The sequence below is a fragment of the Microtus pennsylvanicus genome, chromosome 16 (genome assembly GCF_037038515.1).
Source record: "Microtus pennsylvanicus isolate mMicPen1 chromosome 16, mMicPen1.hap1, whole genome shotgun sequence".
Taxonomy (NCBI): Eukaryota; Metazoa; Chordata; class Mammalia; order Rodentia; family Cricetidae; genus Microtus; species Microtus pennsylvanicus.
In genome coordinates, this window is record NC_134594.1 from 17,432,514 (window position 1) to 17,451,921 (window position 19,408).

The window sequence follows — 19,408 nt, forward strand, 5'->3', positions numbered from 1 at the left end:
CGGTTGGCTCTGATCTTTATCTCTGTCCTGTTTAGACTTTTGGTTTTCTAGTTCTTCCCACATTCTTCTAAGTTTTAAGTTCTATATGAAATCATACATTTCTATAACATAGAGTTTTAATTCTATATAAAGTCACTCATTCCTATAACACATGTAGCTATGTTTTCTTTTTATATAGTAAAGTTTCAATAATCAGCTTCCCAATGAAATAGTATACAAAGGCACTGGTCATAAAAGGACATTAGCAACAGAAGCAACCATGTGTGAGCCTCCTAACAGAAGTCCATAATGTACTACCACCAGCAGCAACAAAACAGGGGGAAAAAAAAGAGGGATCATTAGAGATTAATGGAAATTTGTGAAACAGTGAAGTTAGCATTTCTGAAATGAGAGCTGGGCAAAAGAATGCACACTTAAAAGGAACCCTGTGAATGAAGTGATCATAAGCAAATATTTATCAAGTATCCCCAGAGGATACATGAAAAGATAGCCTGGAGAAAAACAAAAACCAGCCTATGCATGTGGAGGGCATGGAAAGCTCCACTGCTTCCCCGTGGGTTGGGGAAGACAGAAGAAATGATGCTGGAGAGAAGCACATGGCTGTGGAGATAGCTGGACGCTTTGAGATTTCCCATCATCTCAGCAAAGCAAAAGAACTGATGTTAGGAAGAAGTCTAATGTAAAGATGGACTAGGACTTGTCCTTTATGGGACATTTAAAATTCTAAAGAGATGATTTTACATGTCAGAAATATGGAAAAGCTTTTTACCCTTGCTCACAACCCATATGCAGAATGTGAAAACAATGAAAATGAATTCACACTGAGGAGAATCAGTATGAAAGTATGCAAAACAGAACTCCTTTAGATAAATTTCATTCCATAATTTTAAAGAAGTCACACAGAAAAGAAGCATCATTATGTAATGTGGTGGTTTGATGAGAGTGGTCTGCATAGGTTCGGATATTTGCATGTTTAATCCTGAGCTGGTACAATTGTTTGGGAAGGATCAGGAGGTACAATAGTCTTGCTGAGGAGCTGTGTTACTGGGGATGAGCTTTGAAATTCCACAAGCCCATGGGGTCCAGTTAGTGCTCTTTCTCTCTGCTTCCTGCCTGGGAATGTAGCTCCCAGCTACTGCTTTAGTGCCATGTCTGCCTGCCTGACACCAGGCTTCTCATGTTGATGATCATAAACTAACCCTCTGACACTGTAAGCAAGACCCCAATTAAATGTTTTCTTTTATAAGTTGCTTTGGTCATGGTGTCTCTTCACAGCAATAGAATGGTAACTAAGACACTAATAAATATAAGTCTTAAAATGCTGTCTTCTGTTTATACTCATGGAAAAACTTCATGCATGGCAAGCATATGAGAAAAACGTTTTTATATCAACTATGCAACTTAACAACGCCAATAAACTCAGAGACAAACTAGCATTTACAAATGTTTAACCAGACTAATTCAAAGACAGAGAAAATGCTGTGTTTTTGTTACCATCCAATTCTAGAAAAAATTTCTACTTCTATCCTGATTTCTTTGATGACTCATGAAATAATGTTCAATTTCTGTGGGCTTGTGTGTTGTCAGAATATCTAAGTAATAAAATTAGAGTTTAAAAGGGAGATAACAACAAACACAATGAAATTTAGAGCTTCACTGGGGCATATTTTGAAAAGTTTATGTTCTAATGAATTTGAAAAATCTAGAAAAATTTCTAGATATGACCTACCAAAATTAAACCAGAATTTAGATAACTACAATAGATCTGTAGTAATAAAAATGTATCAGTAATAAAAATTTTCTCAATTAAAACAACTGAATTCTATAGAAGTTTAAAGAACTATTTATTACCAATGTTCCTCAAACTATTGTATATGATGGAAAAGGAAAGAATGGTACTAAATTCATTTACAAAGTCAGTATTACCTGATATTAAAATCAGATAAAGACATTACCAAAGAAGAAATTGTAGGATAATTTTATTCCTGAAGAAGGATCTAAAAGGTCTCAATGAAATACTTGCAAACTGAACTCAACCAAACATCAAAAAGAACATTCAACATGACAAAGTCAGCTTCTTTTTAGGATAAAAGCATGATTCGAAATGTTTATCTACAAATGTAATAAATTACAATTATAAATTCAAGAATGGAAATAAGGTAATCATCTCAATAGATGCAGAAAGGCCTTCAACGAAGTTCAAAATGCCTTGACAAAAAAAAAAAAAAACCAAAAAAAGGGGACTCAAGAATCATACCTCAAAATAGTAAAAGCTAACCACGATAAAATAGACAACGTTATAGTAAATGGGAAAAGGCTTCATGCATTTCCTCAAAAATCAGGAATGAGAAAAAGTGTCAGCTCTCTCCACTTATTCAATGTAGTGAATGGAGTCTTAACTATAGCAGCAACAAGAGAAAGTAATAAAAATGAGACAAGTAGAAAACAAAGGAGCTAAGTTATTTCTATTTGCAGATATATGGTGTCATACAAAAAGGAACCTAACAACTAAACATAAATCCTCTTAGAACTGAAAAACACTTTCAATAAAGCATCAGGATACAAAAGTCAATGAGAGAAATTAGTAGCTTTTTAATATACCGATATATAATAAGCACTGAGAAAACATAAGGGAAACAATTCCCCTAAAATACCCCTAGTTATATACCTACATATTCAATGTAATCCCCATAAAAATTATATTGGCATTCTTCACAGAACTAGAAAAAAAATCCTAAACTTCATGAAGCACAAAAGACACTGAATAGTAAAGCAATCCTAAGCAAAAAGAACAATGTTAGAAGTATCACAGTATCTTATTTCAAGTTATGTTGCATAGCCACAAAAAAAAAACAGCATGTAAGTACTACAGCATGTAAGTACTACAGAAATACAAATAAAAAGAATAGAATAGATAACCCACAAATAAACCCAATCACCTGATTCTTGACGAAGGTTTCAAAAACATACTTTAGAGAGAAAAAAAAAACCAAACCAAAAATCCTCTTCAATAAATGGGGCTGGGAAAGTCACATGTAGTAGAAAGAAATTAGGTCCTTTTCTTCCACTTTGTACAAAAATCAATTAAAAGTAAAGACTTTATAATGTTTAAAATCATTAGGGAAGAACATATAGAAAATACCTCAAGATATAGGCATTGCAAGGATTATCTGAAAAATGCCTTATTATTAAGAAATAACACTAAGAATTGATAAAAAATCTTCTGAAACATAAACTATAAGTGAAATCCAGGCTTCAGACTGGGTAAAAACATCTTTCCTAACAATTTATCTAATAGAGGATTAAAATCTAGAATGCATAAAAGAACTTGAGAATGAAACAAAAACACTTAACACAAAAGTAATCATCTGGTCAGTAAGTTCGTTAATGAACTAAATTGATGTCCAAAAACAGAAATGGTCAGTAAATATATGGACAAATATTCAACATCCTTAGCCATTAGGGAAATGCGAATCAAAATTGCTTTGTGATTTCCATCTCACCCAAGAAAATCAAACAAAAGCTGGCAAGGCTGTGAGGAAGGAAGAGTCCTCAGTCACTTATGGAAGAAATGTAAACTTGTGCAACCACTATGGAAATCAGCATGGAAGTCTCCAAATTAAAAAAAAAGCCTATATAATCTAAGTTGGAGACATATACACGCATATGTACTCACATACAATACTCTAATCAACATATCACAGAGACACTGGCACATTTTTAGCATCTCTACTCACAATAGCCAGGAAGGAATGAACCAGTCTAGATGTTCACCAACAGACGAACGGATAAAATGTACAGAGATACAGCAGCATTTAATTCAGCAAGAAAGATAAATGAAATGATATTTGCAAGAAAGCTGATGCAACTGGAAATCATCATACCAAGTCGAGCAAGCCAGACCAGGAAAGATAATCATTACTACGTGTATATATGGAATATGTGTTTGTGTGTGAGTGTGTATGTAAAATGAAATGGACCCCTGAGGGTGCTAGGAGGATATATTAGGGACGGGAGAGGAAAGTAGAAACGGGGACTATTTAGTGTGGGAAGGAAACCAACCATAGAGTAGGTAAGGACATAAATGAGGGCAGTGTGGGAGGGGAACAAATTACAAGTGTATGGCTCATGAGTATGAAAATGCCATCACTAATGCATTATTTTGTACACCAACTTAAAAATTAATACAAATAGAAATTATAAAAACACATTTGGATGTTTTTATAAGTTCTCTTAAAAGGTAAATAATTCACCAAAACCCATATGAACAGAAAGTCCAAAAGAAAACTTACTTAATTTCAAGTTGTTTTATTCTATTTTGTGCACTCTTTAGTCTCAGCTGAAGATCATCTTTTGAACGTTCTGCAGCAAGACATCTCTGGTGCATTTCTTCCAGTTTTCTGTAATCACCTTCATCCTGTTTGCCTTCACGGTAAATCTGAGGAAGAGGCTCATAAACATTACCTTATAGGAAGAAATTATCTCGGTAAATAAATGTTGCTGAGAAATAGCCATGACTGTGTGGTCACCTTTTCCTAAGGTAAGGTATCTTTTAAAGAAACCCATCATTGATTCATTTACAAAATAAAATGCTACAAACTGACAACTAAAAAATTTGAAATCATGCTCACTATAAACTATTCAACTAATATAGAAATGTAAAACAGCTGCTGAAACTTAAAAAAAATGCTTTAAATATCAATTTAAAAACAACTAGTGGTCGGGCTGGATATGCAGCTCAATGGTAGAGCAGCGCCCTTGCTAAGAATGTACAAGGCCTCAAGTTTCTTCCTAAAACATCAAAGAAAGAAAGAAAAAAAGTGTAGTAATTATTTAGTAAATATTCTTAAAAAAATCTTCTACCAAAATACTCAAAAGTAAGAATGTGTTTTAGGGTAACTAGTAAATCTTAAAGTTCTAGAACTTTGCTTTGGGTCACCAGGATAACAACATAGCTAAGATCGGAGTTACCTTTCTCAGGGGCAGGTCAGCTAGAGCCTGTGCCTCCTCTTAGAGCACACGGGCTAACTACCTAGCAGACCCTGAGGTCCAGATCACACTTTCAGACAAATAGTTCATCTAACTGCACTCTCAAGAAGACCGCTGGGCTGGGCCACCTATGTTGTCCCACTGGTAAGGCTGTGCTGCCCTTCCCATAGAGGTGGAATAGCAGTATGTCCGCACTATTTGCTGGGACTGCAGTCCTACAGTGCTATGGCCTTGGCTCACTGCTGTGTGGATAAAAGAGAATTAGTTGCTACGCCTTCTACGTTTTCCACTGCACTACTATAACCTTGGCCACATAATATTAAAAAAATCCATCCTGAAGTCTGATATGCAGCTGGCAGCATTCTAAACAGAACTTACATGACATGAAGGACATCTGCAAGTGTCTACCTTGGAGCAGATTTGCATATGCTTATTTTCTAAAATGAAGTCGTTCTGCTTTGTAAATTACTGTTTTACTACCCGATTTTGTCATGATCTTTGACAACATGGCTAGATCACAATCTTTGAATGCCATGGAGTTAGCCTTTCAAAACCAAATCCTGACTGCATTGCTTAGTGTTTTTTTAACACTGTGTAAAGTTACTTAGCCTTTTTATGCAAGTCCCTAACATAGCACCTTCAATATGAGTGCTTATATTTGCCTGTCCTTTCTTTCTCAAGGCACTTTACAACAACGGGACATTCACCGCTAATGAAAAAGCATGCAACTAGTTTTTAAGATGAAGTTTTTATTACAAATATCAATAGGGTATTTTATCTACTTATTATATTCTTTAAAAATATTGTATCTTATGTGCATGAGTGTTTGCCTGCAAGTAGGGTTGTGTATTTTGTTAAAGGGGTCAGAACAGGGCATTGGATCCCCTGGAACTGGAGTGATGGTTGTGAGCCTCCACGTGGTGCTAGCAAATGAACCCAGGTCTCTGGAAGGGCAGCCAGTACCCTTAACCACGATCTCTATAGCCCATAATTACTACATTCTTAGAAGGTAAAAATCTGGGGCAGAGAAATAACTCAGTCAGTAAACTGCCTGTTGTATAAACACCTACATAAAAGCTGGCTATGGAGGCAGTGCCTGTAATCCCAGCTCTAGGGTGAGAGATTTGTGTTATTTCTGGGGTTGCTGGCCAACTCTCCAGCTGAGTTGGTAACTTACAGTTTCAGTGAGACTCTATCTCAAAAAATAAGGTGGAGAAAGACTGAGGAAGACACTAATGTCAACCTCTGGCCTCTATATACACATGCACACATGCGTGTAGATGCATGCGCACACACACACACACACACACACACACACACACACACACAAACACATATATAAAGGTAAAATTCATAGCAATCCTATAATATTTTGGTTATATATACTTATCATACTCCAGGCTAGCCTCAGTAAGTTGGTATAAAGTTAAAAAAAAAGAAGAAAAAGTGAAAACTACTTTTGGGATGAGGCAATAAAAATAGATACCTAAGAAAGTTACACCTTGAAGTACGAAGTTCAAAGGATATGGGTATTCTTAGAAAGAAATGGATGTAGGTGTTGTAAGTATTTAAATGAGGCTTCAGTTATATTTGAGTAAAGACACTGTCCCGAGTACTGATAAGGCCAGTGGGAAGAGAGCAGGCAGCAGTGCGAGGCAGCCTTACTTCCTTCTTACCTTCTCGAGTTCTTCTTCTACAGCTCTTTTCCCTCTAATAGCTCGATCGATTTGACCTTGCTTTTCATCACAGTCCTATAAAATCAAGTCATAATGCAAATAAATATATCTGGTAAGACATTAAGGTGAGAAAAAATGGAAAAGTAAAATGGTTTGTTCATAACAAGAATACTTCAGTTGCCTCATCAACTAAGTAAGGCCATAGTCTTACATAAGTACACAGTACTTACGACTAAGTTAGGATAACTACTGGGCACAGTAACTGTCAAACTTCAAAGAGTGACCTATCCCAGGATTTCAGAAATTGCCTTCAGCTCTAGGATACCAAGGAATTATCAGAATATGTAAGAGGTAGAGGCTGGGGGTACTCATGGGAGAAAAAAACTGAGCCTAGTTTTTTGGATGTTACAGGTTCTCTTTTTATATAATATCATCAAATTATCTTGCAAAAGGAACCATACAGTGTCACAATATCCCAAGGAAAACATCTGGCGTAGGAAGTGCAAAATTCTAACAAGTTTTCCTTTATAAAATACCTAATATCTAGGGAAATCTATTAACATGAGCATAGAACATTGAAACATTTACACTTAAAAGACTTTACATGTCAAACATTTTACTTAGTAATTTAACAAGTATATCAACTAATCAATTATTCTGCCAAGATATTAAAAGCACAAGAATCAACCAGTGAGTTCTTCATAATTATTTTTCTACTTATTTGTGAACAAGCACAGTTTTACTGTGAAACTGCTTTGTTGGCAGTACACTACGAGTGATATTCGCTTTTTTCTCATAATTATACACAAGGTCTACCTCACTGCTTGCAATTTTTTTTTTCTAGACAGGGTTTCTAGGTAGTTTTGGAATCTGCTCTGGAACTAGGGATCCACTTGCCTCTGACTCCTGAGTGCTGGGATTAAAGGCACATGCCTCCACTGCCTGGCTAAAGCAAGCTTTTAAATTGTTACTCAGAATTGATTTTTTGCACCCTGTTACAAATAAAGTAGCATTTTTTTTTGTTGTTAAAAACGGACTTAGTTTGTAGGAATCTCATTTTTCATGTCTCTCTCTCACACACACACACACACACACACACACACACACACACACACACACACACACACACGGTAAGGTACTTATCTATAAAAGGTTTATGTTTTTCACAGCCTCACTACATGGCCCAGGCTGCCCTCAAACATGATCTCAAGACCCTCTTGTCTCTCTGCCTGCTGAATCTCAGTTTTATGATGTTAAATTGGTGACGTCTGTTATGTTCATAATGCTACTCATGTAATTTTAATAAATATGTGTGCTGGTTAGTCTCTGTCAATTTGACAAAACTGGAGTCACCTGGAAAGAAGGACTCTCAACTGAGAAACTGCCTCCATCAGATTGGCCTGTGCGCAGGTCTATGCTGGAGCATTTTCTTGATTAATGACCAGCAAACTGTGGGTGGTGCCACCCTGAGGCACATGGTCCTAGGCTGCATACGAAAGCAGGCGGAATAAATCATAAAGAGCCAGTAAGCAGCATTTCTCCATGCTCTCTGCTTCATTTCCTGCCTCTAGATTCCTCTCTTGAGCTCCTGCCTTGGCTTCCCTGGATGATGGACTGTAACCTATAAACTAAAATAAAGTCCTTTCTCTAGTTGCTTTCTGTCAGTGTTTTATCACAGCAATAGAAAGCAAAGTAGGATGATATGTTAATAACAAAGCTGGATCATACTTCCAGATCCAGGAAGTGGACGATAAAAGAAAAGAATGGCTATGCATATATCTATGCCCCTACTTAAGCCATCTTCCTCTGACACCAAGTGATGATGGATCCAACAGTATTTGGTTAGCCTGGGTTAAAAATGAATAAAATGAAACAGAAAAGTTGTAATACTTATGATTAACATACTGTCATACTAGTTCTATTAAAATGCACTATAATATTAAAATGAACATTATAAATTTTTATTAAAAGTTCTGTTGATAACCACTGATATACCTGCTTTTGAACATATACTAATTTTTCAGGCATTTGTGAAATATTTCTAAAATCATACTTTATAAAGGGTTAGCAAATGTTAAAACTGATAGCACAGAAGTCACACTTAGCAGTCCCTATTCAAATAAAACAGAGCTTATTTAAAAAAAGATAGCCTACACCTTTTCATTTGGAGAATGAAAACCAGTTGCACGTTTCTTTGAACTAGCTGTCTTTGCTGTATTCTACAGGTTCTCACAAGACGGACTTCCATATTCACCTGATTCTAGGAAGCTTTAAAGTTCTCCTACGGCTTCTTCAATGGTGTACTTACATATCTGCAGGGTTATTTTTATAATTTCCCTTGTTACTGATTTCTAGTTTTACTATTCTATGACTTAATAAGTAATAAGAATTACTTCAATTGTTCTGTATTTTTTGTTTTTATATAGCTATATATTTTTCTCTGCTCCCCTCCCTGTCTCTCCCCTCCCTGTCAACCCTCTCCCATGCTCCCAATTTACTCAGGAGATCTTGTCTTTTTCTACTTCCCAAGTAGATTAGATTCATGTATGTCTCTTTAGGGTCCTCATTGTTGTCTAGGTTCTCTGGGATTGTGATTTGCAGGCTGGTTTTCTTTGCTTTTTTCTGTATTTTTTTAAGAGCTGTTTATGGACTACACTGTGACCTATTTTAGAGAAAACTCCATAGGCTGCTGAGAAAACAGTGTTCTATAGAAGTGCATTGCCTAATTTATAGTGTGCTTCAACACTGAAGTTTCTTCAGCAAATAACATCGATATGAAAGAAGTGGGGAAGTCCTCCATTATAAATACACTGTACATCTGATGTCAGTTATGAAACTGGAAGTCCTGTTTCTTTACTTATTTTATTGATAATTTCTTCCCTTTATTAATATGAAGTGGTCTTCTTTATCCCTCCTGTGTAATTGTTGCTAGAAAGCTATTTAGGTCAGAGTTCATTATTACTTCATCCTGCTTATTTTTCAGTTCCACTCACTGGGCATATCAATTACCACTCATTCACTTCTGGTCTGTCTTTGCCAGTAAGAAGAGTTTCTTAAAGAAATTTATAGCTAGTCTGAATCTTTTAATTGGGGAATTATAACTATTTGCATTTAGGGTTATTATTATTGACTTGCTAATTCTTGTAGTTTTGTTTTCTAATTGGTTTGACCATTACTATTTTCTTTGTCCTGATGCACATGATGATCTCTGGTGGTTTCCTTAGTTGGACAGGGCTAATTCTTTCATACTTTTGTTTATTTCTCTTACAAAATGCATTCTTTCTGTGTTCTCATGAGTGTGGTTTTTCCTCCTCTCTGTACAGGTTTCCTTTTAGCATCGTCTGTAACACTGTCTTGGTGGTCATGAACTGCTTTAGTTTGTCCTTGTCATGAAAGGTCTTTATTTCTCCATTAATTTTAAAATGTACATTGCTAGATACAGTAAGCTTGCTGGCAATTACTCACTTTCAGTATCTGAAATACACTGTTTAATGCTCTCCTGATGTGCAGTACTCCTGATGAGAAGTATTCTCATTCAGGATATAAACTCTACATAGCCTAGAATAATCTTGAATTGCTGTGTTTACAGCTGTGTATCAGCACACAATTTTACATGGTGCGTAGCGTTTCCCACATATTAGACATACATTCTACCAACTAGGCTACACGCCCAGTCTCAAAAGGGTATTTATTTTTTTAAAATTGTTTTTATTGAGCTATATATATTTTTCTGCTACCCTTCCTTTCTCTCCCCTCCCCTTCTACCTTCTCCCATGGTCCCCATGCTCCCAATTACTCAGGAGATCTTGTCTTTTTCTATTTCTAGAAGGGCATTTCTAATCCACCCTAGAAATCTCCATATTTTAAAAATTACCTTTAATATTTAAAATGCTTTTTAAGCAGACAGCACAATTTTCCCACAGAATAAATGTGATAGTAGATGTTATAGATCTTTAGAAAAATCATTCAGATAGAAAAGTGTTTGATATGTAGTATAAAACACATTTGTTACATAATGAAATTGCCAAAATAGTTTTTTACAGATAGTGGGTTTTATATAGATTTGGTTGTTACACCATTGTTTTAAGGATCCCTAGACAATTCTCATTCTTTTTGGAAAACAGAATAAAAATACTTGTTTTTATACCATTTACAATTCATTAAAGTGATCTCTGATAAAAAGATATTTTTCTTTTCTTTCTTAAAGCTGCAAGTTTTGTTTTTGGTAATCTATGAAAGAGAACAAACAAAATAAGACACAATTTTAGATGACTAATAGGCCACTCTGCATCCCATTGCTTTTACAAAGGTTCCTACATCATTACTACAAGTGAAACTAGGTAAGCAGAAAGTAACCATCCCTGGTTGTTACATCCGGGACCTCTACATATAAAGTTTGCTAAATACATTCAGAGGTATTTAAATATTATTCTGTTGATGATTATTTACTTTAAAGTATTCTGTGCAATAGGAAAAGCTAAGGATGCTAGGAAACCCCTACCTTGGAGTGTTACAATCTATTTGGAGAAGTTTTCCTGGAAGGAGCATGGTTGCACAAACGGTGATGTGTTGAACATACACTAATGCACATTATTTATCAGAATACATAAAATATTGATAAAATTTTATACCAGATTAAAAGTGATGGAAGGATTCAGAAAAGGTGTATTTGTGAAGTTGTAAGTATCTTTTAATTCCTAGACATTTTGTGTTTTGATCTTTTGGGAACAGTTATTACATTTAATTTCATTAAACCTTCAAGTTAAATTTGAATTTCTAATCTCTTGTCACACAAAACTCCTTTCCTCACTGCCCCCCTTTGCCTACTCATCCTTATTTATTAATTTGTAGGAAGCTTTACTGTCTTTCTTCTTTCCCACTGATATATATATCTCATATATATATAACTTTTCGTCCTTCCTGGTCTTTCAGATTAACCCAGCATCCGGCAGGAGCTGCAGCTGGCTGGTTTAGTGGTCCTGTGTTCTCTCAACGACAAATGAAATGTGTTGAACGCTACCTGATTTACTTTACCTACCACAAGCCAAACACAGCACAAAGCATTTCTGTGGATTTTTACTTTGTTTAGCCTAGGTCATTCTTAACAAACATATATGGAACAAATGAATTCCCAATAACATATATACTGGTCTTTAAAGCAAGTAATATTTGGAGGAAAATACTAACAAGGTTTTCGAACATACCAACTGAAGAGCTGAAAGTTCTTCCCTTAATTGTGAAATCAGTACTTCATACTGTTTCTTTGTGCTTTCAACCTGTGAATTAAGACACAATTTAGGTAAAGAATAAAAAAAAATGATTACTGACAAAAACATAACATGGTGAATTTTATTAAAAAAGAAATAGCTTTTATGGCATAAAAGATAAACAGGAATATAATGTATGAAATATCTAAGAATTTTTCATGAGCATGCACATAGATGGGCTGAGGCAGGGAGATTCTGTTCATTCTGCCTGGACTATATAGTGAATTCAACGCTACCCTAAATTATACAAGCCATACAGACCAGACCAGACCAGACCAGAGGACTGCTCTTGTAGAACTGGTTTAGTATACATAAGGCTCCAGAACCTCAGCATTGCAAAACGAAGAGTGGCCATGAGAACTAAGGATAGAACTGGATGGTATATTCAAAAGGACAGTGGCTGTAAAGTATTTTGGTCTCAAGATCCTTTTACACTGTAAAAACAGAGCTTTAGTTTATAATGGATTTTTTGACTAGAATTTTACCATTATTAAAAATGAAAGCAGAAAACCATAAGTTTTAACATATGTCCCCCAAATAATTTAATCATTATCTTAGATAGCATAACTAATGTTATTCTCCCCTACCCCTTCTCTCTTTTGAGACAGTTTCTCTGTGTAGTTTTGGAGCCCACCCTGGAACTTGCTCTGTAGACCAGCCTGGCCTGAAACCCACAGAGAAGTGCCTGTCTCTGCCGCCTGAGTGCTGGGACTAAAGGTGTGTACCACCACCGCCCAGCAGCATTAAGTAATTTTTAAATGAAAATAAATATATTCTCTGAATCTAAAACTTTTGAGGACAGTGCATTTCCAGTTTCTACATATTTATGGAATGCCTGTCTGGAGAGGAGACAGCCAGGCTGGAAGGTCACAGCCGAGAAGGAGCACTTTACACCTGTGAGAGAAGGGTGAAAACCAATGTCTGCAGTCTCCCTGAATGCTGCAAAATGTCAGAGGAGGAGGAGGAGCAAAGCAGAATCATACACTGGACATGCAATTAATAACTTTTAAAGCACTTATGTTCTCTGTATAGGGTCTTTGCACAATGTACACTAGACACTAGTGCTGAGCCAATGAGAGTTCAAGGGAAGTTTGAATAAACATGAAGGTTTTCAGAAACGGAGTAACTGCTGAGCACACAGCATTTCGAATAATTAGTTACACGTCATCTTGATGTCTGTAACAATAATTTTTCCTGAAAGTTTTTCCGGGTTTTTAAAGGACTAAGAGGATTATTGATGAGGATAGAGACCAACAGGAAACTTTTATGATCTTAAAGCCTTTGGAAACTTTCTCATATAAAAAAACCTATTTTAATGATACGGCACAAACTTTCCTTAGAATACATTTAGTATTGCCTGCTGTGCACTTTATTTTATTAAGCCAATATTCGTTATCTTTTGGAAGACCTGCCAAACAGAGTAAGTGGCTCGATTTTAGGCTTTACTTTGGGCTATAAATTATGTTGACGCTTCAGATAAACCAGGATTAAGGATCACTCTATTTTGCTTACAGGTCAGTAACATGAGCACAGCATGTGTTGAGGATCATGTGCAGCAGGCACTGTTCAGATGCTTTATGTGCATCATTTCATTGTTTTTACAAGAGCCCCATGAGTTATTACCTCCATTACAGATGAGGAGGTTAGTGCTAGAATCCTAGTTAGTAAAGGCTTGGTGCCCAGCAAGGCCTTATTGGGAGATGGTAGAATCTTTAAAAAGTGGGGTCTACTGGGAAATCTTCAGCTCACTTGAGATAAGCATCTGAAGGGGTTGTTGGGACCTCCTATCTTTTATTTCTTGGCTATGTGATGAGTGGTTTGGCTCCACCATGTGTCCTTGTTATGATGTGCTGTCTTGCTGAGAGCCTGACAATGGGATCACCTAATCACAGACCACAGCCACTGGAACTGTGAGCCAAAATAAATCTTTCTTGTCCTAAGTTAAATCTCCTATAGCAATGGAAAGCTGACTCCGGCCTCACAGCAGGGGAATAAGCATAGGTCCAATCTAGGCTCTCTGAATGCGAGTGACAGTTGCATGGCTGGGGCAGACTGCGGGGCCTCTGACAATGAGACCAGGATTTATCCCTACTGCTTGTACTGGCTTTTTGAAACCCATTCTCTTTGGAAGGATACCTTACTCAGCCTAGACATAGTAAGGCCTTGGTCCTGCTTCAAAGCAATGTGCTAGACTTTGGTGACTTATCATGGGAAGCCTTACCCTCTCTGAGGAGAGGATGGGTGATGGGGTGGGGGGGAAAGTGGGAGGAGAACAGGAGGAGGGAAGGGAGTGGAAACTGGGATTGGTATGTAAAATGAGAAAAGACTCCTTTTTAAAAATAAATTTAAAAAGTTCTGTTCTTAAAAGCAAAGTTGTATCTGTCTTCTGACACAATTTCTGAACTATGCTTCAGTGTCCAATACTGATACAACTAACTTGAAACTTTACAACAATAATAAATATATTTTAAGTATTTTGTAATGCTGCCAAACTCAGTTAAAGCAAAGTATTTTCTGAAAAGAATCTTCTGAGGTATTAACCTTGACTATATTATCAGTGATCTAAGGTTCATGGAGAGCTTTAGCACTGGGACCTGATGAAACAGTGTGGACTGAGGAAGTTTATACAGAGACTAAAATCTCTCTTATCCCACCCTCTGCATTTCCCTTCCACTCTCTTTCTAGTTTCTCACCATGTAGCCCAGACTGGTTTGAACACACAAATTCATGTCAGCCACCCACTGACAGGACTGTGTGCTGTGTCACTACAGTCACTGAACTGACAGGACTGTGTGCTGTGTCACTACAGTCACTGAACTGACAGGACTGTGTGCTGTGTCACTACAGTCACTGAACTGACAGGACTGTGTGCTGTGTCACTACAGTCACTGAACTGACAGGACTGTGTGCTGTGTCACTACAGTCACCCACTGACAGGACTGTGTGCTGTGTCACTACAGTCACTGAACTGACAGGACTGTGTGCTGTGTCACTACAGTCACTGAACTGACAGGACTGTGTGCTGTGTCACTACAGTCACTGAACTGACAGGACTGTGTGCTGTGTCACTACAGTCACCCACTGACAGGACTGTGTGCTGTGTCACTACAGTCACCCACTGACAGGACTGTATGCTGTGTCACTACAGTCACTGAACTGACAGGACTGTGTGCTGTGTCACTACAGTCACCCACTGACAGGACTGTGTGCTGTGTCACTACAGTCACTGAACTGACAGGACTGTGTGCTGTGTCACTACAGTCACTGAACTGACAGGACTGTGTGCTGTGTCACTACAGTCACTGAACTGACAGGACTGTGTGCTGTGTCACTACAGTCACTGAACTGACAGGACTGTGTGCTGTGTCACTACAGTCACTGAACTGACAGGACTGTGTGCTGTGTCACTACAGTCACTGAACTGACAGGACTGTGTGCTGTGTCACTACAGTCACTGAACTGACAGGACTGTGTGCTGTGTCACTACAGTCACTGAACTGACAGGACTGTGTGCTGTGTCACTACAGTCACCCACTGACAGGACTGTATGCTGTGTCACTACAGTCACCCACTGACAGGACTGTGTGCTGTGTCACTACAGTCACTGACAGGACTGTGTGCTGTGTCACTACAGTCACTGAACTGACAGGACTGTGTGCTGTGTCACTACAGTCACCCACTGACAGGACTGTGTGCTGTGTCACTACAGTCACTGAACTGACAGGACTGTGTGCTGTGTCACTACAGTCACTGAACTGACAGGACTGTGTGCTGTGTCACTACAGTCACTGAACTGACAGGACTGTGTGCTGTGTCACTACAGTCACTGAACTGACAGGACTGTGTGCTGTGTCACTACAGTCACTGAACTGACAGGACTGTGTGCTGTGTCACTACAGTCACTGAACTGACAGGACTGTGTGCTGTGTCACTACAGTCACTGAACTGACAGGACTGTGTGCTGTGTCACTACAGTCACTGACAGGACTGTGTGCTGTGTCACTACAGTCACCCACTGACAGGACTGTGTGCTGTGTCACTACAGTCACCCACTGACAGGACTGTGTGCTGTGTCACTACAGTCACCCACTGACAGGACTGTGTGCTGTGTCACTACAGTCACCCACTGACAGGACTGTATGCTGTGTCACTACAGTCACTGACAGGACTGTGTGCTGTGTCACTACAGTCACTGAACTGACAGAACTGTGTGCTGTGTCACTACAGTCACCCACTGACAGGACTGTGTGCTGTGTCACTACAGTCACCCACTGACAGGACTGTGTGCTGTGTCACTACAGTCACTGAACTGACAGGACTGTGTGCTGTGTCACTACAGTCACTGAACTGACAGGACTGTGTGCTGTGTCACTACAGTCACTGACAGGACTGTGTGCTGTGTCACTACAGTCACTGAACTGACAGGACTGTGTGCTGTGTCACTACAGTCACCCACTGACAGGACTGTGTGCTGTGTCACTACAGTCACTGACAGGACTGTGTGCTGTGTCACTACAGTCACTGAACTGACAGGACTGTGTGCTGTGTCACTACAGTCACCCACTGACAGGACTGTATGCTGTGTCACTACAGTCACTGAACTGACAGGACTGTGTGCTGTGTCACTACAGTCACTGAACTGACAGGACTGTGTGCTGTGTCACTACAGTCACTGAACTGACAGGACTGTGTGCTGTGTCACTACAGTCACTGAACTGACAGGACTGTGTGCTGTGTCACTACAGTCACTGAACTGACAGGACTGTGTGCTGTGTCACTACAGTCACTGAACTGACAGGACTGTGTGCTGTGTCACTACAGTCACTGAACTGACAGGACTGTGTGCTGTGTCACTACAGTCACTGAACTGACAGGACTGTGTGCTGTGTCACTACAGTCACCCACTGACAGGACTGTGTGCTGTGTCACTACAGTCACCCACTGACAGGACTGTATGCTGTGTCACTACAGTCACCCACTGACAGGACTGTGTGCTGTGTCACTACAGTCACTGAACTGACAGGACTGTGTGCTGTGTCACTACAGTCACTGAACTGACAGGACTGTGTGCTGTGTCACTACAGTCACTGAACTGACAGGACTGTGTGCTGTGTCACTACAGTCACCCACTGACAGGACTGTGTGCTGTGTCACTACAGTCACCCACTGACAGGACTGTGTGCTGTGTCACTACAGTCACCCACTGACAGGACTGTGTGCTGTGTCACTACAGTCACTGAACTGACAGGACTGTGTGCTGTGTCACTACAGTCACTGACAGGACTGTGTGCTGTGTCACTACAGTCACTGAACTGACAGGACTGTGTGCTGTGTCACTACAGTCACTGACAGGACTGTGTGCTGTGTCACTACAGTCACTGAACTGACAGGACTGTGTGCTGTGTCACTACAGTCACTGACAGGACTGTGTGCTGTGTCACTACAGTCACTGAACTGACAGGACTGTGTGCTGTGTCACTACAGTCACTGAACTGACAGGACTGTGTGCTGTGTCACTACAGTCACTGAACTGACAGGACTGTGTGCTGTGTCACTACAGTCACCCACTGATAGGACTGTGTGCTGTGTCACTACAGTCACTGACAGGACTGTGTGCTGTGTCACTACAGTCACTGAACTGACAGGACTGTGTGCTGTGTCACTACAGTCACTGAACTGACAGGACTGTATGCTGTGTCACTACAGTCACTGACAGGACTGTGTGCTGTGTCACTACAGTCACTGAACTGACAGGACTGTGTGCTGTGTCACTACAGCCAGCTTGGTTTTTACAAACACATAAACATATTCTTTACATAAACATTTTCTTTTATAGTTTTATGAATAAAAGGATAGTTGTAAATGAAATACCAACTAACTACTTAATAATAGACAAGACTAATAATGGCCATATAATAATAATAATAGCCAACCTTTTATTTTAAAATTTTAAATTGAAATATCTGAGAGATAAGTCATTTTTGTACTTAAAAAGCAAACTTTGACACATTTTTGTACAATTTATAACTAGAACAGAAATATACAAAATTATGCTCATTCTATTCACTATAGTCAATAAATAGAGACAGAGCAATTGACAATTGTAATAAATAGGGAAATGATTGATAACACAGACATTTTCAAGGCAAATACTTTCAGCTAGAGCTGAATAATCAGAAGTAAATATACATACATATTTACAGTGCTTATTGTATAAGAAACACAATATGAATAAATATATATTCTTTATTCATCAAAATATTACCTATTCTCTGAAATTACAAACACTGCAGGAATATAAAGATGTAGATAGTAAAGAATTTCATGATTCTAATATTTGCTTGGGGATGTATACATGTATATGCAGTTTTGTTTCATATATGCCAAAGATAATTATTAAATGACTACCTAAAGAAAAGGCTAAAAATAATGTAAATTTAATTTTCCTTTTCTAGTATTTTCTCATTTCTCGTCATCATGAGGATGCACTACTTTTAAAGTTTAGATATAGAAAGCTGGTAATTGTAGAACCAACAGAAGGTAGAGAACAAATAAAATGCTTGGCACACACTGAATCTCTGGAATAGCAGGGGAAGGCTGGTTTAGGGAAGCAGATAGGAACATGCATGAAAGGGAAGGTCTGGGATTAAGAGGATATGTTTAGTTAAGACACGGCAGACTCAGGGGCCCACCTGGGCTGCTTACGGGTAGGGAGGTAACTAGGGTCAAGGAAGGACACAAGAGCCTCAGATGTCCACTTGGGCTTCTTACAAATAGGAAAATACCTAGAGTCTATGTGGCAGATGCCACAGTTTATAAAGATATTTAGGATAAACATTGAGACCACAATGCTTTTTAAAAATGCACTGAACTTATAGGTTAACATGAGTAAAACTTGAATCAGCCTTAAAAATCAATGTATTTTAATTGATCTTAAAAATGCAGCTAGAATGCTAATACATGATAAAATATTTTTACAAAGATAATGAAAACAACCAATATTTATTATTAGCCATTACAAAAGTATGTCAAGAGTATTGAAAGCTATAGTCTAAAATTAGAATATTCTCAAACTAACATATAGGGAAGGTACTTGCAGAAAGGATTAGAATAAAAAGAGTTTAGTCTGTCTTAAATTTGAATTTTTACATTGGGAAATTATCTAATTTCAATGAGTAATAAAGTGCAGTCACACATTACATAACAACAGGGTTTGCTCTGAAACACTGGGGAATGTGATAATGGTGAATAACAAAGAGCTCACAGGCTGTGAAGCTACACAGCATGGTAATGGGTGGCAAGGTACATGCAGTGGTGCTGTCTACCCCAATGTATTTTAACACGAAAAGGTACGGTAAGTATACCAGGTAACAGGTGTTTCAGCTCTATTATAGTTTCATAAGATTACTGTTTTCATAGATAGCTTGTTCTCAACCAATATGATTTTATAAGGCATGACTAAAGAATATTTCTAAG

At 38.2% G+C, this 19,408-nt stretch overlaps 1 protein-coding gene across 1 annotated transcript in view; it reads right to left on the reverse strand.

Annotated features, from left to right (window-relative positions):
• Sclt1 (sodium channel and clathrin linker 1) overlaps nt 1-19,408 on the reverse strand; it is a 108,300-nt gene that overhangs the window by 23,486 nt on the left and 65,406 nt on the right. Inside the window, exons 14-16 of the mRNA XM_075950797.1 lie at nt 11,870-11,941; nt 6,666-6,740; nt 4,293-4,438 (exon numbers count right to left, since the gene is read on the reverse strand). Of these exons, the coding sequence (XP_075806912.1) occupies nt 4,293-4,438; nt 6,666-6,740; nt 11,870-11,941 (293 nt within the window). The remainder of the gene's footprint in view (nt 1-4,292; nt 4,439-6,665; nt 6,741-11,869; nt 11,942-19,408) is intronic.